The following is a 23,639-nucleotide window of genomic DNA, read 5'->3' on the forward strand; positions in this document are numbered from 1 at the left end:
ACTTCTTCTAGTAATTGTTCCATGTATCACGTGGCCACAAAATTTCAGCAAAAAATTAAAGCCCTGTAGGGGGATCGAACCCCTAACCTTGTGATTAAGAGTCACACGCGCTACCGATTGCGCCAACAAGGCTCCTTTTCGTTGTTGATGCTTTAATACGAGGATTACAGGACAAGGATGGTGTTTCAGAGTTCGGATGGTACTGAGATCAGTAGTTACAGGTTGTATTACACAAGATTATTGTGTCTCCCCTTGGTCCTTCTCTATATAGTATATAATAGTATATTGATCTATACATGCTCATTATATACTTCCTTAGAGCTGGACAGTTCTGGGTGCATAGTTCCAAGATGCGGTACACTCATTGAAACCTGGGTGTCATTCTTACTAATAGGTTTCCGAGATGAACCAGAAGTGGGTGAAGATTCAGTGGTTACAGTTGATGTTCCACGCCTGCTGAATAATTGGTTCTCAGCTGTGGTCAGCTGATCTGTCCTCTCTCGAGACTTCTCTTGTACTGATTTCTTGTAAGTATTACGTGAAAGGCGACGGCGCTTAGATGGTTTTACAACAAAATTTGTTGTAGACATATGCTAGACAATAAAAAGTAATGTTCCCAAGTTTAGGCTTTAAGTAAACGATCACGTAATCAGATGACTACGAGTCATACAATCGTACAGTCGTGCGTTTACGCAATTATATGACTATGAGTCATAATATCATGCAATTGTGCAATTGCTTGACAAGTTAATAAACTAATATTCAGGATAAATAGTTATATTTGAAAACGTATGAATAGGGCTACTTATCCATCAAGAATTCATAAGTTTATAGTTCGTTCTGCTGGAATATGATTATATTATTTTCTACCAAGTGGTAAAATACTTTTATCACGTGACTTATTGTTTAAAATGTGTTTTTCTTTTTATATTTAAGAAATATATTCATTTTAACTATATTATTTACTATATATGTCTAAATAAAGTAATCATCTTTACATCTTAAACACTGTATAACAATGTCTAACTCTCTTGAATCCCGGTAATTACAACAAAATTTCCTGTAAAATATTTGAAATGTATTCAGCTTCAAATTCACATGAATTTCTAAACCCTAGTTCCCCTGAACCCTAACCCTGCCAGTTTTTCCGAAATTATTGTGTCCTCCGAGTTAGTAAGAGATATCTAATGAACTTTCAGCTTTATCGAATCTTACCAACTATCTCATCTGATGGAGCTAGCACAATATACGGCGATGACAGAATCACCCACTATGACTCCTGGATTATTCTTTGATTCTATTATCGTCATTACCATTACTATTATTATCATTATTATTATTATTATTATTATTGCTATCACGATTACTATTGCTATTGACATTACAATTTTACCTTCGCAATTACCATTACTATTACCCCAGAATAGTCAATTTGGACCCTGAAACAAGATTGATCTAGAACAGAAAACATCTATATCTAATTGATATATATCTAGAGAAAGATATAAAGAGATAGATGGCTAGTTAGACAATTAGTTAGTTTGACAAGTTAATAGATAAATGTATCATTATAAATAAAATAAAAAAACATAAACATTCATTATTAATACCAACAATATCTATAGATCCTTGCTCTATTTGTTTGACGAGATCAAAAGAAGAAAATTAGGTTATCTCGTTCACACTTTCAATGATGTACAGAAATGACCCTCATACAACAAAAAATAAAATTGACACTCCTGGTAATATGAACTCAAATGAAAGGCACTCCAAAGAAACAGTGTCTTTACCCAAGCTGCCTCCTTTGGTCACACGAACTTCATTCTTGGAAGATGTGGATGGTGGTAATACGAAAAATACTGGTCCTTTGACAGCTCCTCCTGATAAGACTCAATATTCTCCCATCAAACAAACTCATATACCTCATAGGCATAATACATTGATGAATTCTACACCTCAGCCTCATAAACAAATGAAAACTACTAGAAGTTCTGCTGAATTCTTAAAAGGGTTGGATATATCGTCACCGTCACCGTCATCATCATCCAATACTTTGATTGATAGACGGCATAGTTTAGATAGCTCAAGTAGTAATGAAAGAGAAACCCCACAAAAAGAATCCTTTTCTCCATTAACAAGAACAAATACTGCTTCGTTGAAAAGACATTCAGGTAGACGACCACCTCCACCTCCCTTGCCTAATGAATTGGTATTGTCACCTAAATCCCCAGGAGCTTCGGTCATGGGTGGGTCTACTACAATCCCAACTGCTTCTGCATTACAATTACATCGGAAACCCACTATTACTGGCACGAGATCTAAACGATTATCGAGTAATGGTACCACCTCAAGTGTTAATTCAAATATCAACGGTTCAAATAATGATGTTTCAGATATGATTTTATCGCCTACCACTCCAATTAGAAATAAATCGCCTCCAATTAATACTATTAATACCACTAGTTCTATTACTACTACGACTACGACTACTACACCTATTAGAAATCGAAATCGTTCCCCAGGTAATAAATCACCAGGAATCAGAACTCCAGGAAATAGATCCCCTTCCAATATATTAAATAATTCTTTTAGCCCGTCAAGTTCAAATAGTACCCCCTCAAATATTAATACTTCAAATCAAAGAATCTTCTCTAATACAACTACACCCACTTCTTTCCAAAATAAAATAATACCTTCAAGCCCGTATAAATCTTCAATTAATAACAATACTAATCCTAATAATAATAATGTTTTACCCAATTTAGCCACGACAAATAATACAATTAATAATACTAATAGAAGTCCGTTAAGTCCATTAGCTCATACTTTTGATGAGTTTTATGATGATAATTCCGTCTTTTATAAGAAACCTTCGATTTCTTTAACAAATAGTAACCTAATGAACTCAAATCAAATTTCAAATACAAATACAAACTCTAGGAATACAAGTACAACAAGCAAAATCTCAGATTCCATAGATAGTTATTATTCAGATTCAAATTATACTTTTAATAATTCAAATGCAAGGCATAGTAGTTTCAACTCTTTATTAGGTGGTAAACCTTTAGATTTGATTCCAAGCATTACCACACCAACTCAACCTTTTTCTATCAGTTTATTAGATGAAAATAAATTATATCAATGTTATGACATTTTTAAATTATCCGATATTTATGAATGGATTTTGAAAGTTTATTTTGAATGGTTTAATGAATTTATCTTTACTAAATTAGAATTCTTTAAAATGGTTCAATTGTTATTAGAATTTCAATTACCCAAAAATTTCAATCAAAATTTAATCGATTCAAATGTAGATAAAATTATTGAATCTTTAATTAATCAAAATGCTGTTAGATTTGAAAAAGATATATCTACAACAAGCGTAAATTCAAATTCAAATTTAATTGAAATTACAATTATAATATCAGGTTTAGATATTCAAGGGATTTTTACAGAATTATTACCATGTTATTCTTATCTAGATAATAGATTATTGTTAAATGATTCAACTAATATTTCACCATCTAATGATGAAAAAAAATTAATCACTAATGCTTTTAATCAATGTTGTTATTCACATCTTTGTCGATATTATTCAAATAGTAATAGATGTTCAACTTCAATGATTTCTACTTCTTCTTCAATAAATTCAACCTCCATAAATTCAACTGATTCATCAATGGCAACTTCTTTAGATTCCTCTCCAAATAAAGAATCTAAAAATATGAAAAGTAATACAAATCATAGCAATGCTATTAACAATAATATTTCTAAAAAAACTGAAAAAGATTTGGATAATAAAAAAAAGATAAAATTATCAGAGTTTATTAACACATCAGTAGGACTTTGGACGGATTATTGGAAATTAACACCAGATGAAATTAAAAAAATTGATCCAAGGGAAGTTCAAAGACAAAGTTTTATATTTGATTTAATTATTTTGGAGGAGAGATCCTTAAATATGGCCAATGCTGCAGTAGAAATTTTTGGTAAAAAATTCCCCACAGATTTGTTACCAGATGAACCAAATTTTTATAATTTGGCTTTTGAACCATTTAAACCAATGATAGAATTGCATAAAGAATACCTTTTAACCCCCATATTTTGGAAATTGAAAACAAAGGGGAAATTCATAGACTCCATAGGTAAAATTTATTTGGATTGGTCACATCAAGCCAAAAATATTTATATTAATTATGCTTCTTCAATGGCAATAGTCCATGAAATTATTATTTGGGAGAAAAGGCATCAAACTAAATTTGCCATTTGGTTGAAAAAGATTGATAATTCGCAAGAAATTACAAGATCAAAAATGTATCATGATGTTATATTCTTTGGGGGGTTTTTCAAATCTTTACAAAATTTACCAATCACTTTAAATTCGGTTTTAAAAAATACAAATTCTAATAATGAAGATTATGAATATTTAAAATTAGCCATAAAAGAAATCGAAAATTTGAGTTCTATTGTAGATACAATTCATGGTGAAACTACAGACCATAGAAAGTTAATTCGTTTTTCAAAACAATTAGTCTTTAATAGTAGTACAAGTAATACTGTAGGATATATCAATTTGAAAAATAGTGACGAATCAGATTTATCTGATTACTCAAATGATTCAAATGATGATATTTCCGAAAAAACTGGAGATTATTCAGAAACGACCGTAGAAGATTCTTCGACAACTATGACTTCAACTCGTGTTATTAGTAGTAGTAATCATCATCATCACCATCATCATCATCATCATAACATTTCTCATGATAAATTAGATTTAGGTCTTAAAAATCCAGAACGAAAATTAATTAATGCTGGACCTGCTTTGAAAAAGAGAGATTTATGGATTGATTCAGCTCCAGTTTATATCGCTCTATTAGATAATTATTTCTTAATTACTGAAATTGTGGTTAAAAACAACCAAAAAAAGTTTAAATTAATTGAAAGGCCAATACCAATCGACTACTTGAATTTAGAACAAAGAAAAAATATCAATAATACAAGTAATATTTCAAATATGGCAAATAGCATTAGTAATAATATTGATGGCAATAATGCTAATAACTCTAGTTTCAATAATAATATGGGTATGAATTATAATTACAATATTTATGGTTCAAATAATAAAGAATCTAGATCATCTCAAATTACTCCAATTAGTGGCGTTAGACCTCATCTAAGATCCGCAGCTACTACAGTCTCTAAGACTATACATTCTTCTACTAATAATTCCAAGTATAATAGCACCATTGCTTCAAATGGTAATAGTGGGTTTGATACTTTTTCAACTTCAAGCGCCAAGATTTCAAATGATAACTCTATTTCAATAGACTGTTCTTTTAAAATTAGAAATACAGCTACAAATGAATCTTTTACATTTTACTTATCAAATTTTGAAGAAAGAGATCATTGGATTAAATCATTCATGTTGTGTTTCAAACAGTCAAGTAAACGCTTATCTTCTCATGTTTTCAATTTTGAAGTACTAAGTACTCAGTTTGGTTATTCTGAAAAGGATGCACCTGTTAATTTACCAGTGGCAGCTGAAGGCTCAGAAATTGATAAAGCGTTAAAAATTTATGATAGAAAACTACATAATTCGATTAAAAGGGATGGCTTAAATGATAGCAAAACTCCTATATCTAGTACCTCTGCTGTATCCTTATCACAATCTTCATATCTCACTAATGAAAATAACATGACAACAGAATCTAAGTATATTAAGCCAACTACATTATATTGTTCAGAATATCTTGTCTATGAAGGAAAGACGTTCTTACTGATTGCCACAGATTATGGTGTACTAATGAGACGTGAAAATAATGAAACAGGTAAATTTATTAAGATTTTACAATTGTCTTCTGTGAGAAGGATGGAAGTAAATTTGAAGCTAAACTTAGTATTTGTATTAGATGGTAAAAAATTATGTTATTTTAGTATTCCAAGTATCCTAGCAGCTTATTATGATCCTGAAAGTTACCTTTTGAATAATAAATTAGTTGGTATTGTGGTGAGTGAAAAAGTTGGTTGGTTTAAATTTGCTGAAGATTTTGGTAATTCAAGGCATTTATTCTATGAAAGAAAAGGCTCAATTGTCATATTAACGCCAGAATTTGATAGAATATCCAAATTATTAAAATATTTTAAATTTTATAAAGAATACAGTTTAGCAGCTGCTAATAATGGATTGTTAGTGCCAGAAGTTCAAGATATTGCCATTTTCAAGAAATGTTTTATTGTTTCAACAACAAAGGGGGCAATATTTTTCCAAGAAGCCTTGAATGATGAAGGTATAGCATTACCAAGTTTCTTAAATGATAAAGAAATTTATAGTTATACTAAACAATCACATTTGGGTGCAAATCCATTTAAAAAGACAATAGAAACCTCATCTAAAAAAAATTCTTCAAAGGAAAAAATGGCAGAATACGTTAAGAAAGATATCGCCAGTAATAAAACTAAACCATTAGCGTGCTTCAAATTGGCACATATTGGCTCCTTTGTGATAGTATATGATGAAACAGTTATCTTAATTGATGCTCACGGCCAAATTCCTGATTGGAAAAAACAAATCCTAGTTCTGGATTTTTATTGTACAGGTGTAAGCTTTTATCACAACTATTTGATTCTTGTTGGTGATAATTTAGTGCAAATCTATGATTTAAATGACCCAAATTTATCCTTAAGTAAGCTGGTTCCAGTGCAATTAATTAAGGGTAAAAAAATTCAAATGGTTAGCTCAAGCCATTCTTCAAGGCCAATCATCGTCTTAAGTCACCCTAATATTGCAAACCGGCAATTACTTTTAGCTTGTGATTTAGATGGTTCATAGTATGAATCATCCCATTTTTTCTGTTATATTTGACAGTTTTTTTGAAAAAATCTACGATATATATCCTATAGCCATATGGCGTATAGATATTTAACAATTAGGCATTTCGTACGTACATATAAACATTTTTATAATATGCATTTTAAAGGAACCTTTTTTTTATAATATTACATACTGAATATATATATGTGCATTTATGTGTATAGATATTTATTAGTGTATAGCATTACTTAGTATGGTATTTTTACTGATCTTTTTTATTTGTTTAATTTCTCAATTTAATGGCATCAGAAACGTGTTGTTCATTTTTCATCGGATAAAAAATACTTTTAAAATTTCATTATTGAAAATGTATAAATAAAAATTATTAAATACTATTAATTGGCTTATTATAGTTCTTATACAACCAGCGCAAGCTCTTTATTCTATAGCTTTAGTATATCTATATCTATGGAAAACAGTGAGAAAAATATGGATGGAGGTGAAGATTCAAAGAAGGGCCCTATTCCCTCCAAAAATAATAAAAGACAAGGTCTCAGCAAAAGTAAAAATAAGTTTAGTGATAATAAAAAAACCACTAATCAAATAGGAAATTCTAAGAATAATAATAACAGGCATCAGAAAAAGGAGAATTCTGGCAATGGATCTTATAGAAATAAAAATTATCAACGTTCTGGCTCTGGTCAAGAATTTAATCTAGACAATGATGATTATGACTGGGATGCCTCAATTCAACAAGAATTAGAGCATGGTAATTTTAAACTAAGAGGTAGAAAAGCCCGAGTTTCAATTGATCATTTGTTGGATTTCCATTTACCAGAGCATGATCAAGTCTATACTAAACATAATAAGGGGTCTGGTAGAGGAACAAGGTCACGTCGTAATAAATTTGAAAATGATGAACATATCCATCTTCATGGAGATTCGTATGTCAATGCTACCTATAAATTATTAGTAGATGGCAGCTATGATTATTCAGAACAAAAATTAGATCCAAATATACCAATCCCCCAAGAAAAGATAGTTAGAGTTGTTATTCCTAAGGGACAAAATTGTCCTATTTGTTTAACTGACGAACCAGTTGCTCCTCATATGGTTACTTGTGGTCATATCTTTTGTTTGAGTTGTCTAATTACTTTTTTCGCCCAGGAGGAAGTTATCAAGAACAAAGACACTGGATATGTTAAACCCAAAAAATATAAGGATTGTCCATTATGTGGAAGTATAATTCGTCAAAAAAACATTAAGGCAGCCATTTTCCAAAAAGATTCCGATTATGCGAATGGCACAGATACTGTTATGTTACCTGGAAAGGAAGTTACTTTTGAATTAGTCTGCAGGCCACACGGCTCTATGCTACCTCTACCAGTTAAATTAGGTCTTGACCCTGTTAAAGTGGGAGATTTCCCCCCCGTTAATTTTGAGCAATTAATACCTTATGCACGTATTATGAAATGTAATAGATCATATTCACTTCAATTGTTGCAAGATGATTTGGAAGCTATTCAAAATCAATTAGATATCGACAAAGCTCTTTATAATGATAACGGTAAGGCAGCTAATGCCGCTATTGAAGATATTAACGAAAGAATTATGCTAATTCTAACAGAAGAAGAATCATCTCCGGAATCTCAACTATCAACATCCCATATTGAGAAAAAGCTACAGACACTAAATCTTGATGGTACTACTAATTTAAAGGATACTTATGATGAAGCATCTGCATATTTTTTTTTCCAAACCTCATTTCAATCCTCAATTAAATTTTTTCTATCTCCACTGGATGTTAAAATATTATTGGCCGCATTTAATAGTTATTCAAAATGTCCAAATATATTAAAAGTAAAAATTGAAAACATTCATTATGGTACAGTTGCTACAGAAAAGTTAATCTATCGTTATAAATATATCAGTCATTTACCATTAGGAACTGAAATAGCGTATGTCGATATTGATTGGAGAAACAATGAAATTCTACCAAAAGAAGTATACAAACAATTTGCTAATGAATTGAAACAACGTCATCGGCAATTTACCATTAAGATGCAAAGAGAAGATAACGAGAAGAAAAAATATCAAACTAAATTGGAGCAAGAGCAAGCAGAATTTTACAAGAGAGAAAATAGCTCTATGCCATTATTCGATGAAACGGCTTCACGAAGTTCTTTAAATACTTCAGATATCATCTTAGATTCCTTATTATCACAGGGCCCTAGAAAGAGCTCAACATCAACGTCCAAGTCAACAAAAGCTTCATCAACTCCCATCAGATCCAGAAAAGAAAATACTATCTGGGGCACATCTATCTCGGTAGTTCAAAATGAAAAGCAATATCAAGAAGAAAAAGAATTTGAAGATATGCTTTTGAAGAGAATACAAGGTACTAACCAAACTGTACCACTAAATACTGATATGGATTCACTTGAGTCCACGGCTTCGAAAGATTCTAACCAACCACTGCAAGCTGGCAAGAAAGGTAAGAAGAAGAAAGAAAAAATCATTTTATTTAGTAATGGTCAACGAACTTTCTAGAACTATCGGCACACTAATCTATGATTTGACTGTAATTCTTCGAAATAGTTTGTTCTTTTTTTAATTAATTCTCCAACTCCTGCATTTTTTTTCCATATAACGTTTTATACATGACCTACATACACTCTGCACTTTCTAGTCCTTAAATATATATCACATTGCATCATCTTTCATATAAAACTATTTCATAAAGTGGATCTGCACAATATTAAATAACTGGGCCAAATGTATTATACTTAATTATTCTGTATAGTTTCAAATTTATGTCGTCAAAAAATATTGGCTGTCAGTTCGGCTTATCTTCAGAAAATCTTCAAAATACTAACAAGATCAGGAAAAACCCCAAGTGGTGGAAAAAATATAAATAAAAAAAATGATCGAAGCTGGTCAAATGTCGATGCCCAAAAGATAAAAATAGAAGTATACAAAATAATAAAGCCCAGCAACTATTTCCTTTAGTGTATTATTATTTAGCTATCTATATATAAATCAGCATTCTAGAATTCCACGCTCGTTGTACTTGACGTATTTTCTAGCATTTATTTAAATTATAATAAAACAAATATCACGTCTGCTTCTTATTATGAATAATTTCAATGGATTGGCAAAAAAATCGTCCTTCGAAGTTTAGATTCATTTTTGGTAAAGCTTCTAATAAGAGGTTATATTATGATAATGTTAAAGTGACTACAAATGCATGGGATTCCAATTTATTAAAAACAAATGGTAAATTTATTTCATTGACATGGAAATCCACAGGTGGTGGAGCATTTGCCGTTATACCAATTGAAGAGGTAGGTAAGTTTTCTGATGATGTCCCTTTGTTTCGTGGTCATACTGCACAAGTTTTAGATACAGATTTTGATCCCTTTAATGACCATCGTATTGCTTCAGCATCTGATGACGGAAAGGTTGGTATTTGGGAAATACCTAAAAGGTATTCATTTGGTCGGTATAGAAGTATCAGCGGAGGTGGGTTTAAATTGTCTAAGAATATTACACCTTTAAAGATGTTAGTGGGGCATTCGAAGAGAGTGGGGCATGTTCTTTATCATCCTTTAGCAAAGGATGTATTAGCCTCATCTTCATTTGATAATTCCATAAAAATTTGGAGAGTGGATACTGGTGAAGACTTAATTACATTACTGCATCCTGATTTGGTCACATCGATGTGCTTTTCATTTGATGGTTCTTATCTTGTTACTGTGGCAAGAGATCGAATGATTAGAATTTGGGATATTAGAGCTCAGAAAATTATATCTCATTCTCTTGGCCATGAAAGTGTGAAAAAACAAAGAGTTGCTTGGTTAGGTGAATCTAATAGATTGGTAACTACGGGATTTTCTCTTATAGGTGATAGACAAGTAGCTATTTGGGACGGTTTTCAGTTAGAAAAGGGTCCACTGAGTGGATTTTATAATATCGATTTTTCATCAAGTATCTTAATGCCATTTTTTGATGATTGCAATAATATTTTATATTTGGTTGGTAAAGGTGACGGTAATATTCGTTATTATGAATTTAGGAATGATCAATTGTTCGAATTATCTGAATTTTTTTCAACTGATTCACAGAGAGGTTTTGCTGTTATTCCGAGACGAATGGTTGATATTAAGCATAATGAAGTATTTAAAGGCTTTAAAACAGTACAGGATAAGAGAATCGAACAAGTGTCATTTATTATACCAAGAAGATCTAAAGAATTCCAACAAGATTTGTACTCAGATGCTCCGTCTGATAAACCTGCTTTGAACAGTTCAGAATGGTTTTCAGGGAAATCTGTTGATGGTCCAATTTTAATAAGTATGAAATCAATATTTGATGATACTGAACCTATTTTTAGAAAATTCAAGAAACATACTACCGAAGTGCCTCATGACATTAATGGAAGCGAAACTGATGTTAGTGAAGGAAGTTCATCTGATGAATCCAAGCCTAAAACACCTACTCACCAATGTATAGATAAGTCTACTGTTTCACCTCTTTCAAATTCTACTGTAGTACAATCGAGCGATAATACTGATAATATGTCCTTTGATGGTCCTACTGATGTCGAGGAAGAATATGAAAACGAAATTGAAACAATGACAATAAATTCATCCATAATCAATATTGATATTGATGTGGCCCCTACAGTTCCAATCAATATGGCTATTGCTGGAGCATCTACAAAACGTAACATTAAAGACACTATTAAGCATTCCTCTGTGAAATCCAATGACAGAATTTCTCAAGCTAAAGAAAATATCCAAACATTATTAGATCTCATTGAGAGATTAGATATATCAGTAAATGAATTGTCCAAAATTCAACAAACAGAAAGCTCTTTCGAACGCTTAAAACCCTACGATAGAATGATCAAGAAGATTGATCGTCTAATATAGACATCTTTAAAAGAAAGAAATTTCATTTTTATGACTAACGAATTATTAACCAGATTTTACTCTTTTTTTGCTTTTATTTTTTTTCTTCCATGCCTTTTATGCAATCCTACAACATTGTATCATTTTAATATATATTTATCCATATCAATTTTTTTTTCTCTGTTGTTTTGCTTCGTATTACAAATATTCTTCATATATTGCTATCTTATTCTTTTTAATGTGTAGTATTATTTCTTACAAAAAAAAAGGACAAATATTTTCCTATTATAATTAGCTTACAAATAAATTCAACGTATATTGTTGATATTTTTCCATTAATAATATTAATTTTAACTCTGATTTATTAATTAATTTTTTTAATTACTAAGAAGTCCATTTAAATTCTCAAATTTCCGTAAATTTAATATCCACGGATTTAAGATTTTATGAATTTGTCAGATTTTTGTCTTTTCATTTTTGTTCAAGAAGAAAAATTCGCTTTTTTAAAGATATACAGCCAAACCATTAGTTTTGCTATTTAATCAAATATATAATTACTGACTACCATTTCTGGCTTAACATTACTTCTTATTTCATAGTATAAGTCAATATCTACCTGTTTAGCAGGAGTAAGAGCATAACCGTATTTTCTATCTGCATCAGATGTAATAAACTGGGTTTGAGCTTTAAATCCATTATCGTATTTCAGTGTGTATAATTGACCAATGCATCCAACACCTGTACCTGGAGAAGAAACCATTTCATAATTATTCGTAAACCACCTACTGAAATGGTTAAAATAATTGGAATACAGGTGCCTTATTACTTGCTTCATTTGTAGTGTGGTTATCACTGCTGGGTGTAAACCAACAAGTTTTAAAGAGTTCTTCAAAACATTAAAATTCGTTTCAAATTCGGTTTTAAATTGATCTTCACTTAACATAAAAAGTTTATAAACTTTTAAATATTCATTTCTATTAGGAAACCACTGTGGAAGTTCTTTGTTAATTAGTTTGAACGGAACTAATTTATTTGTATCAGGTGGAGTAAACATTGCATCCCCAGTTCTATAAGTTTTAAATTTTTCTTTTAGATAATCTTTACAGAAATCCTGCGTCTTTATATAACCTTCTTCATCATTCCAAACTAGATCTTGATAGGGGAAAGTCATCGGACAATCGATAAAACTGTAATATTCATTATTTAATCTTTTAATACTTGTTGAAATAAAGGTCGCATTGGCAAGAGCAGTTCTAATAGTTGTAAATGGATATCTTACTCCAATGATGCCTAATTTCGTGTTTATATTGCCGATACCAGATAAAAGTTCAGCTATACGTCTTGTTATAGGTAAGTCAAAAAATAACTCATCTGCAAAATCTTTACATTTCAATCGATCTTTTTCAAAATATGTGGAATATAATTGTTTCGCTATTTGAATATACGTTGAACCTCTAATTTGAAATTCCATCATGGTACCTAATTCTTTATGCTCTAATATCGAAAATCCAGTGGTATAAGGCTTTATAATCCTTTCAACAAGTGTGTCATCTAATAGAAAACTACCTAGAATATTATCAGAGAATGAAATCACTTGGTTATGGAACCTACAGAAATTAATTGCATCCGTCCATTTCATCTCAATATACTGTTGTGGAATAACTATTCGCTTTTTTTTTCTTTCGAAATAATCAAATCATTCTGACCTAAATTTTTTCTATACTTTCATTCAGCATACCAAAATCAATATTGCTTTGGTCATTGAAAGGAAATACAGCTCCTCTTTCAAAAAAATTGGATTTATTTTTATCAGATTGATTTTCAACCATACCCTGTTGTTTGAAACCTCTGGAAGTTCCCACCATCTTCAACAATTTTGATTTATATGAATAATTATTTCATATTATGTACAATATACGAAATCACCAAGTTTAATTATCATATAATTCATTATTTGTGACGCCTGTACAAATTTGCGTCGCATTAATTGTAGTTTTCCGTCATATTATTCAATTTTTTCTGAAACTTTAATTTTCTTTTTTTTAGATTTTTTCCAGGGCATTGAAAAAATTTTCATTTTTTTTCATTTTTTTTTGAAAATTTTTCATCTAAAGATGTATAAATATCTCATCGAATTTTAAAATTTGGAAAATGAATTTTTCTTGCAAAGACAGTTTTTTATTACTTGCTCTTTTTCTCATATACTTGGGATCTTATACTTGCTTTAGAATGGTGTTATCTTATGGAACATTCTCCATCACTTAAACATAAGTAGATTTAATTATTTCAATTAGATTTCCTACCTAAAGAAAAATTTATCCTATAACTATGGTTGCTGTCAGAGATTACAAAACTGCTTTGGAATACGTCCAAACCTTTGAAGAAAAGGATGGGTTATCTGCTGAACAATTGATGGACTCTAGTGTCAGAGGTGGGTTGACTTATAACGATTTCTTGATCTTACCAGGTAAGATTGAATATCCATCATCTACTGTTACTTTAACCACTAAGTTAACTAGAAATATTACTTTAAATGCTCCACTTGTTTCTTCTCCAATGGACACTGTCACTGAATCCGAAATGGCTATTCATATGGCTTTGTTAGGTGGTATCGGTATCATCCACCACAATTGTTCTCCAGAAGATCAAGCTGAAATGGTTAAAAAGGTCAAGACTTACGAAAATGGTTTCATTAACTCTCCTTTTGTCATTGGTCCAAACACAACTGTTGCTGAAGCTAGAGGCTTAAAAGAGGAATTAGGGTTCTCTGGTTATCCAGTTACTGGTATGTTTAATTTTTTTTCATTTACTAAGGCTTATAAATCAATTGTTTTTTATTTTTGTTTATTTGACATTTTAATCAATTGCTACAATGATGATTTTTTTAAAATTTATAACTTTCGTTCTACTGACTATTGATCTAACGATCGTGTAGAGAAATTTTATTCCCTGACCCCAATATTTTAATTTGTCAGCTAATCTAAAAATGATTTAAGCCATATTTACTGTTTTATGTTACTAACAAGCGTTTCAAATGAAATAACTAAATTAAATGTTATTTCATAATTTTTTTTGCAATTAGAAACTGGTGATTTATCTGGTAAATTATTAGGTTTAATTACTTCTCGTGACATCCAATTTGTTGAAGATGACACTTTATTGGTTTCCCAGTTGATGTCCAAGAACCCTGTTACTGCTAAACATGGTATTACTTTATTAGAAGGTAATGAAATTTTGAAGGAAACTAAAAAGGGTAAATTATTGATTGTTGATGATGAAGGGAAATTAATCTCTATGTTATCTAGAGCTGATTTAATGAAGAACCAAAACTACCCATTGGCTTCTAAATCCGCTACCACTAAACAATTGCTATGTGGTGCTGCTATTGGTACCATCGAAGCTGATAAATATAGATTACAATTGTTAGTTGAAGCTGGTTTAGATGTTGTTGTTATTGATTCATCTCAAGGTAATTCTATTTACCAATTGGATATGATCAAACACATTAAAGAAAACTATCCAAAACTAGAAATTATTGCTGGTAACGTTGTTACCAGAGAACAAGCTGCTTCCTTGATTGCCGCCGGTGCTGATGCCTTAAGAATTGGTATGGGTTCTGGTTCTATCTGTATTACTCAGGAAGTTATGGCCTGTGGTAGACCACAAGGTACTGCCGTTTATCAAGTATCTAAATTTGCCAACGAATTCGGTGTTCCAACCATGGCTGACGGTGGTGTTCAAAACATTGGTCACATTGTTAAAGCTATTGCCTTAGGTGCTTCTACTGTCATGATGGGTGGTATGCTAGCTGGTACTACTGAAGCTCCAGGTGAATACTTCTTCAGAGATGGTCAAAGATTAAAGATGTACCGTGGTATGGGTTCTATCGATGCCATGAAAAAGACTGATAAGAAAGCTAATGCCTCTACTTCTCGTTACTTTTCTGAATCTGATAAAGTTTTGGTTGCCCAAGGTGTTTCTGGTTCTGTTGTGGATAAAGGTTCTATTAAGAAATTTTTACCATACTTATATAATGGGTTACAACATTCTTGTCAAGATATCGGTGTTATTTCTACTGCTATCTTACGCCAAGAAGTTGACAATGGTAATGTCAGATTTGAATTCAGAACTGCTTCTGCTCAATTAGAAGGTGGTATCAACAACTTACATTCTTATGAAAAACGTTTACATGATTAATCTTAATATTAAACGTTATTTCAACTGCTCTTTTCATTTCCATTTTCTTTTTTGTAAATTTATTAGTTAATTACTTTTCTGGGTCCTGCATGCTACTGCAGAAATATTAATTAACTCCCATCTATATTAATTTAGTGTGCTACTATAAAATTATATATCATGTTATATATATTTTAAGATAAGATAAACAATCGTTGATTTATTTAACATAACTCTCATGAAGACTACTACTTATTTTTATTAGAGAAAAAAATAAATGCAATATAAATCAATTTAAATGGATATCAATTGTATAAAATTTGGATCGAAATGTAAAATAAAAAAAAATTCAATACAGAAATTATATATGCATATTATTATTATACAGCCGATATAATATGGAACGAAAAATATTTATTTGAATGCCTCAAGAATTTAAAAGATTTATTATAATCCAAAAGGCCAACATTATTGTTATTGGCTATTAACTAATAGTAATTCAACTCATTTAAGATAAAGTGATTTTTTATTCATTCATTATCATCTTGCTCAATTCTTTTTTTGATATCTTCAAAATATTTCTCTTGTTCTTTTTGCATTTCTTCAATCGAAGGAGGTAGCCTTTCGTTGATTCTATCATCTCTCTTGGCTCTTTCAAAAGCAGATAAAGTTTCGTTTAAACTAGTAGAACCATGGGCTAAAGCACCCTTAGGTAACACACCTTGATTCATTGCTTTCAAATGTTGAACTTTATCACTTTCTTCTCTCAATACGGAATACATTCGTGATACTTTAGCAATCGCCAATATCTTGTTACGCAATGCTCTTCTTCTATTCTTATCATCTAAAATTGATGAGCTTGTATTTATATCAACATCGTTTTTATAATTATTAATTAATGATGGGGATGTTTCTCTTGGCGGTACAGGAGGAGGAGTGCCAGTTCCGGGAATTGCTGGTAAAGGGGAATGAGAATCTCTCTTAGCAATTGGTGAAGGAGAAGGTACATAATTACTACTACTGCCATCTGAAGTAGATGTTATGCTAGGAGTAGATGATACATTTTCTAATTCTAATTCTTCCTCCGTACATATATTTAAGATCGATAATAATATTTCAGTAACTTTTTCACCAACAAATGGCAAGGACCAAGTAAAAACATCCATAAAGTTAGGTAACCAATAAGGATGAGGAGACACATTAAATTGACGAATATTCATAACATTATTTTCATATTTTAATACAGCAGCTTTATTCTTATAAGTATCCAAATAATTTGGAGCACTAAATAAAGTCAATAAACTTGGGAACCCTAACGTTTTCGTGTTTTTATACATTCTGTATCCTGCATCTTGAGCTTCATGAGCTCTAATGATACACAACAGACCGTTATTTTGTAAAAACTCACAGGAGGCTTTATAAGTGAATGCATAAGAACAACCTCTGACGGTATTAGGCTCAAATTTGTTTAGGCTATCAATATCAGCTTCTTCATCGTAATCTTCAATTGGATCTGCCCAAACCAAATCACACATAAGACCTCGTGAAGGAATTTCTCTAAATCTGTTAATCTTATTAACATCATTCACATGTTTTAATTCAGGAGAAATCCCACCATGAACACAAAAATATTGTTCTGACATTAAGGCAGCTAATGGTAAAGAATTAAAGGAATGACAACATGCATCAAATATTTTCATCGAATATTTATGTAAACATTCGTTTTTAAACGTAAAATAGGAAGTTAAATGCTTACATTCATGATTGCCTCTTAATAACCAAAAATGATCGTTAAAGTTTAATTTCAATGAATATAAATATATTAAACATTCGAATGAAAATGAACCACGGTCTACATAGTCACCAAGAAACAGATAAGGTGTTGTTGCAGGATCACCACCAACTTCAAACAACTTCATTAAATCATAATATTGACCATGTATATCCCCACATACAGTAACAGGGGCAGGCACATGCAATAAATTTGGCTCTTTCGAAAGACAAACAGTAGCCATATCCAGAATCTTCAAAGCTTGGGATTCAGTCAATCGACCTTCTCTTTTGAAATGTTCCCTTAAAAACTCATGATTTGGTAGCCCCGTGTTTGGATCAAACACTTGATCATCTCTAGCTGGAACTGGGGCAATTGGTGGGACACTCTTGACAGCACGATCCTTCGTTGACACGGTTGTACCGTCTTCTAAAGTGTAGATTGATAAATCTCTTGCGTGACGATCTGGCTCATTAATACGCTCTTTTTCTTCCAGGACTTTTATAATTGGATCGTTTTTTTTACTCATATTAATAAGATCACTTTTAACTGAAGAATCTTGAGAATTGTTTGTTCCAGATACGCCCATTGATGACTGTAAAACTTGACTATGTATTAGTTCTTGAATGCTTTATCCACCTAAGTTCTCCTTAAAAGATTTTAGAAAAATATAGACGACGAGTTCCAGAAAATAATGTATATTCTTTTTCCTTGGTTATTTTTTTCCGACAAAGTAACCAATAATTACTGATATAATTATGTAATTGAAAGTAAATTTATACTCCTGATTAAAATATTAGTGATATCGAAGTACCTAATTATTCTCCATATTGAGTAAAATGTCCCATTGAATTTCAAAATATCGAATTTTAAAGGATGAAATTTCAAAATAAATTCTGCCGAAAAATATTCAGATTCTAAAAATAAACAAGGTTCGAAACTCAGGCGTTGCATTTTTAATATTAATAAATATATAACCAAATGCTATCTAGACTATAACATCAATTCAGTATGAAATTTATTGTTCATCCAAGTTGAAAAAATATTTTCATGATGATTAAAAAAAGGCATAAAGTCATATTTAGATACATGCATATTTACATATATAATTACAAATTACATACGATAAGAACAATATAACAGAAGGGTATCTTGATGCAGACACATGTTATGTCTCTAAGGGCATCAATGCTGGTATGAAATGGAGTACTGAATGAATAGTTTTATAAGAAACGCCTTGGGATATACGTTGGTGTAGATAGTGCACTGTCAGTATCTTTAGTCTTAGAGGTGTCTATTCCTCTTGTTCTTGGAGTCCATGGTCTTGAAGGGGTTCTTGTAAGACCTGCAGGATGAGACACCAAGGGAGAATTAGTGGCTGTAGGTGATTCCACAGAGTTGACACTAGTAGAGCTACCTCCACCAAATTTCAATTTCTTTAACAGGTTAGAAGTCATATCTAGTAAAGAGAATTCCTCTCTCTCCTCTCTTATAATTGGGAATAATGTAATATTGGTACCCGCCCAAATATTAGATTTGATTAATCCTTGATCCAACACAAACATATTGTTGGCAGAATTAGCCCTCTTTGCATCTGAGTTCTCATCATCGAAAGAAGATCGCATGGGAGATGAGGCATTCATTGAACTCGTTTCAGAATTCTCATCTTTACGGAATCCAGCCCATGAAAAATTGAAAAAGGAATTGGAACTACTTGTACTTGGATTAGATTTCTGAGCCAATAAATACTTATTACGTGTGCTAGAATCATTACTATTTATTGTGCTAATATCATTATTGATATTATTGATTAGAGTATTAATAATGGGCGTATCAATTGGTAAAATAATATCGAATTGAAATTGAGGTGGCAATACGACATCATTTTGATTGGATAAATAGTTTAATATTTCACTTTCTTTGCTACTTGTTCTACTCAACGAAGATGTAGTTGCCGATGATGACCATTTTTCTAAGCTCCCTGGCGGGATAGTGTTATTAGTAGTTATTGTTACTGTATCAGCAACATTAATGTTATTTGAAATTTTATCTTGATCAATCATATCTTTTGGCCCAATAATCAATGAATCTGAAGGGTTGACAATAGTATCAGGATTGACATCATTTTTAAAAGTAAATGGAGGTGGTGAAAGATCAGGAGTATTTATTGAAAATTGTTTTAAATTACCAATGATTTTTTTATTTGTTGAATCCTTATTGGAATTGAAGAATTCATTAGTAGTACTTAATAATAAATCATTTGAAATGTTATAGCTTGTAGTGTGTGAATCAAATATATTTTTCCAACAAATAATATACATTAATCTTTGTAAAAGATTGGATTTTATTTTGGGTAAGTTATCTTTGGATTTATAATCAAACTTAATTGAGTATGATGCAAAATTATGATTGCCTTCTCTTAAATAACTAGGTAAATCATTATCTATTAATTTTAAAAATTTATCTTTAAATAATTGAAATTTTTCAATTAAATTTAAATATTCAGTTGTATTAATTGTCGAGATTTCAGGAAATTGATGTAAGAAAATTTTAATAATTTTTATTATGATTTGTAAATCTTGTGAACCTGGCCAAATATCAATTAGGTTCAACTTGGAAGCTTTCTTACTAATCTTTTTTGGATTTAATCCAATTGGCCAATTTCCAGATCTAATTCCAAAATAGATATTTGAATTTTTCAAAAATGGATTATAATTTGGATTCGAGAATTCTACAATTTCATGATTTTCATTAGAATTATTATTGAAATTATTGGTATTGGCACTATTATGAATATAGTTGTTATTATTTGCAACATCATTAAATTTTTTGTTTGTACTATTTAATAAATCATGAAATGCACTTCTTTCTATACTATCAGTACTTGTCCTATTGTTATTTGGTGTACTTGGAATAATTGGATTATTAATATTATTCATCTCAGAAATTGATTGTGTATCTGTATTAATACTTGTATTTGTAGTTGTTTTGGTGAGTGGATTTGGAGTTGGTGTCACAGATGGAGATGGAATAGTGTTTGTCTTTATATTATCAATATTTTTGATTGCTGTGGGTATTGTAGAAGTTAATGAACTACCACTTGTCCTAGTAATTGATCCTGATGAATTATTTGATTGAGGCTTAGATTGTGCTTGAATTTTTTCGTTTTCAATTGAATAATTTTTTTCAATTATATTAATTGAATTATTCAATTTAATATATTGGGCAATTAATTCTTGATTTGTTAAATCTAATGTATCCAATTTCCTTTTATTATAATTTGATTGAACTGATGAAAATTTGTATCGATTATTTTCGATTAAAGTATTTAATCTTGTCATTTTATTTGAAAAGCCAATATTAATAGTTGAATTATCAATATAATCTTTTAAACCTATCAAGTTATTATTACTTGCAGTAGTTGAACCAGGCTTAATTGAGTTTTCTTTAATTAATTTATCAATAAATTCCATGGAATTTCTAATTTGTGCTAGTACTTTTTGATGTCTACATAAAATGAATAATAAATTTTTTGCATTATTAAAATTGAATATAATATAATTTAATATTCCTCGTAACAACAAAGCTAATTGATTCAATTTAAAACCAGGTGATAACAAATATTTATCAGTCTTACAATAAGTATTTTCATCATTCATTGAATTAAGATTATTATCATTAATATCGCTATTATTGGTAGTGTTATTAATTAGTAGATTATTATTTGAATCTTGTGAACTTTCCATCATATTATCATTTGAATAAGTTATTAAAAAACTTTTATTTGAAATTTTTGTTAGAAGATGTAGAATTGCTACTGAAGAATTATAACTTAAAGAATTTAAATTTTTCTTAAATTTATTATTATTATTATTTTTTATCGATGATAATTGTATTAAAGCATCATCAGTTGTCGATTTATTGTTATTTGCCTGTAAAAGATTAAAAATTAATTCAAATAAAAAAGGTCTTAATTTTGAATTCTTTTTAATATCATTGATAATATAATGTGATAAATGTTGGATGGCAAAATCTCTATAAGTTAGATTATTAATATTAATATTTGGTAATCTGAAAAAATTCGGTAGTTTATTTAAATAATAATTTGTGGTAAAGCAATCCAATAATTTTAATTTAACCAAATTTTTGGATGATAAATTTAAGGATAGATTAATTAAAATTGGAAATAAATTTGATTTTAGAGAAGTGATATGATTATAATAATTTAAATAATAAATTGAAAAGATTATGAATTTATTTGCATATTTATCAGCCACATAATTCTTGAAACAAGTATTTAAATCAATTAAATTATTGAAAAATATCATCATTTGAATTAAAATAGTTGGTATTTCAGGCAAAGTCAGTACAGTTGTATTAGTGGATACAGTTTTGGTGGAACTATTGTCTTTACAGTCATTTGCAGAATTACTTCTTGGTGTGGTTGGTCTTGAATTTGAATTTGAATTTGAACTGAAATATATATTATTTGTTCTATTATTCTTTGAAGGGGTAATAGTTGCAGAAGATATTATGGAATTATTTGAATTATTTGTATTATTATTATTATTATTATTAGTTGGGGTTGATGGTGGTTTTGAAGTGGTAGTTGTTGTTGGAAATGAACCAAATGGAGAAGATTCCTTTTCTATAGCTTCATCAATTGACCATTTAAAAATTTTAGCAATTGAAGATAATAATAATTTCATATCATATTCTTTTTGCAAATTTGAAATAAAATTCAAGATAAAATTCTCTTTTAAATCATTTGTATTATTATCATTATTGTTATTTGATGATGTATTAAATAAAATTAAATTTAAAAATTGTAATGACGATATTATGAAATCTGATCTTAATTTAATTAAATTCTGTTGTTGATGTTGTTTTAAAGTGAAAAATTTATAAGGTTGTGCAATTTCAGTTTTATAATCAAGACAATGCCTTGATATACAATTAATCATGGAATTTATTAAATTGATAGAATTTGTCTTATGTGTTAAATTGAAATAAGAAATAAAATTATTGGTTGGCTGATTTGAATAAAGATCTTTGGAAAATAAAGTTAATAATAAGTTTATAAACTCTAAACGATTTGAATCTACTTTCGGTAGTAGTGGGTTATAAGTTGTTTCATTTGTATTAATACCATTTTCCCATAGTGAATGTTTAGAATTTGAATTTAATTTTTGAATCGTAAAATTTTCAAGGAACAAATTATTAATAATAGAATCAATTAATAATTCACCAATTGGTTTTGATAGTTTAATATCAGATTGGATATTAAATACAATTGAAGTATCTAATGACCAAAAAAAATCAGTTTGTTGTTGATAACTTTTATCATTGGATAATAATTCATAATATAAAGGTAAAATTTTTGTTAAAATTCTAATTGAAACTAAAAGATTTTTCAATGATAAATTCAATTGATTAATATTGCTTGTATTTGCTATCGTCCAAATTATTTTAAATGTAACAAATCTAATCAAATTAATGAAATTTTCTTTCGTCAATGGATTTGAATTTATCAGTATTCTTAACTCATAAGAATTGATGATTTTATTAAAAGATTCAAAAGTTAATCGAGTACCTGGAGCAATGAAATCCAAATAAAAATCTTTAAACAACAACGAATCATTAATGGCTGGAGGTTGATTGAAGGAAGTGTTGTCATACCAATTAATCAATTCGTCCAATGTAATATTTTCTTTAAAGATGGTATTTCTTACTATCCTATTTTTTTCCGTGACAATGCCATCTTCTATCGGAAAGGCCAATTTAAAGATATGTTGTTTATAAATATTATTTAATTTTGAATCTGTATTACCCATTTGTTAAACAATAATAGTATGGTGTTGTGAATATAAAACAGCAGGTTTAATAGATGAATTTTTTGATAGGATAACAAAAACAAATATGATTTGTTATGCGTATATGTGTATGTGCCTGTATGTGAGTGTATCCT

General features: G+C 29.9%; 7 protein-coding genes and 1 non-coding gene across 8 annotated transcripts; 4 read left to right on the top strand and 4 right to left on the bottom strand.

Moving 5' to 3' along the window:
• Window positions 1-59: 59 nt before the first annotated feature.
• TBLA0Etrna15K lies at window positions 60-132 on the bottom strand. The gene has a single exon. It is a non-coding gene; the product is annotated as a tRNA-Lys (tRNA).
• A 1,558-nt stretch (window positions 133-1,690) lies between these two features.
• On the top strand, window positions 1,691-6,829 carry TUS1 (Rho family guanine nucleotide exchange factor TUS1; the record flags this gene model as incomplete). Its single annotated transcript, XM_004180978.1, has 1 exon — window positions 1,691-6,829. The coding sequence occupies one exon, from the start codon at window positions 1,691-1,693 to the stop codon at window positions 6,827-6,829; it is 5,139 nt and encodes a 1,712-aa protein (XP_004181026.1).
• Window positions 6,830-7,279: 450 nt separating this feature from the next.
• MAG2 (RING-type E3 ubiquitin transferase MAG2) lies at window positions 7,280-9,361 on the top strand (the record flags this gene model as incomplete). Its single annotated transcript, XM_004180979.1, has 1 exon — window positions 7,280-9,361. One exon carries the CDS (start codon window positions 7,280-7,282, stop codon window positions 9,359-9,361), a length of 2,082 nt encoding a protein of 693 aa, XP_004181027.1.
• Window positions 9,362-9,957: 596 nt separating this feature from the next.
• On the top strand, window positions 9,958-11,745 carry TBLA0E04570 (uncharacterized protein; the record flags this gene model as incomplete). The annotated part of the gene is made up of 1 exon (XM_004180980.1): window positions 9,958-11,745. The coding sequence occupies one exon, from the start codon at window positions 9,958-9,960 to the stop codon at window positions 11,743-11,745; it is 1,788 nt and encodes a 595-aa protein (XP_004181028.1).
• A 517-nt stretch (window positions 11,746-12,262) lies between these two features.
• On the bottom strand, window positions 12,263-13,363 carry TBLA0E04580 (uncharacterized protein; the record flags this gene model as incomplete). Its single annotated transcript, XM_004180981.1, has 1 exon — window positions 12,263-13,363. The coding sequence occupies one exon, from the start codon at window positions 13,361-13,363 to the stop codon at window positions 12,263-12,265; it is 1,101 nt and encodes a 366-aa protein (XP_004181029.1).
• A 689-nt stretch (window positions 13,364-14,052) lies between these two features.
• Window positions 14,053-15,921, top strand: IMD3 (IMP dehydrogenase IMD3; the record flags this gene model as incomplete). The annotated part of the gene is made up of 2 exons (XM_004180982.1): window positions 14,053-14,509; window positions 14,807-15,921. 2 exons carry the CDS (start codon window positions 14,053-14,055, stop codon window positions 15,919-15,921), a joined length of 1,572 nt encoding a protein of 523 aa, XP_004181030.1.
• A 509-nt stretch (window positions 15,922-16,430) lies between these two features.
• On the bottom strand, window positions 16,431-18,260 carry CNA1 (calcineurin catalytic subunit A; the record flags this gene model as incomplete). Its single annotated transcript, XM_004180983.1, has 1 exon — window positions 16,431-18,260. The coding sequence occupies one exon, from the start codon at window positions 18,258-18,260 to the stop codon at window positions 16,431-16,433; it is 1,830 nt and encodes a 609-aa protein (XP_004181031.1).
• Window positions 18,261-18,894: 634 nt separating this feature from the next.
• ECM30 (Ecm30p) lies at window positions 18,895-23,505 on the bottom strand (the record flags this gene model as incomplete). Its single annotated transcript, XM_004180984.1, has 1 exon — window positions 18,895-23,505. One exon carries the CDS (start codon window positions 23,503-23,505, stop codon window positions 18,895-18,897), a length of 4,611 nt encoding a protein of 1,536 aa, XP_004181032.1.
• Between the last annotated feature and the right edge of the window lie 134 nt (window positions 23,506-23,639).

Source organism: Henningerozyma blattae, chromosome 5, assembly GCF_000315915.1.
Source record: "Henningerozyma blattae CBS 6284 chromosome 5, complete genome".
NCBI lineage: Eukaryota > Fungi > Ascomycota > Saccharomycetes > Saccharomycetales > Saccharomycetaceae > Henningerozyma > Henningerozyma blattae.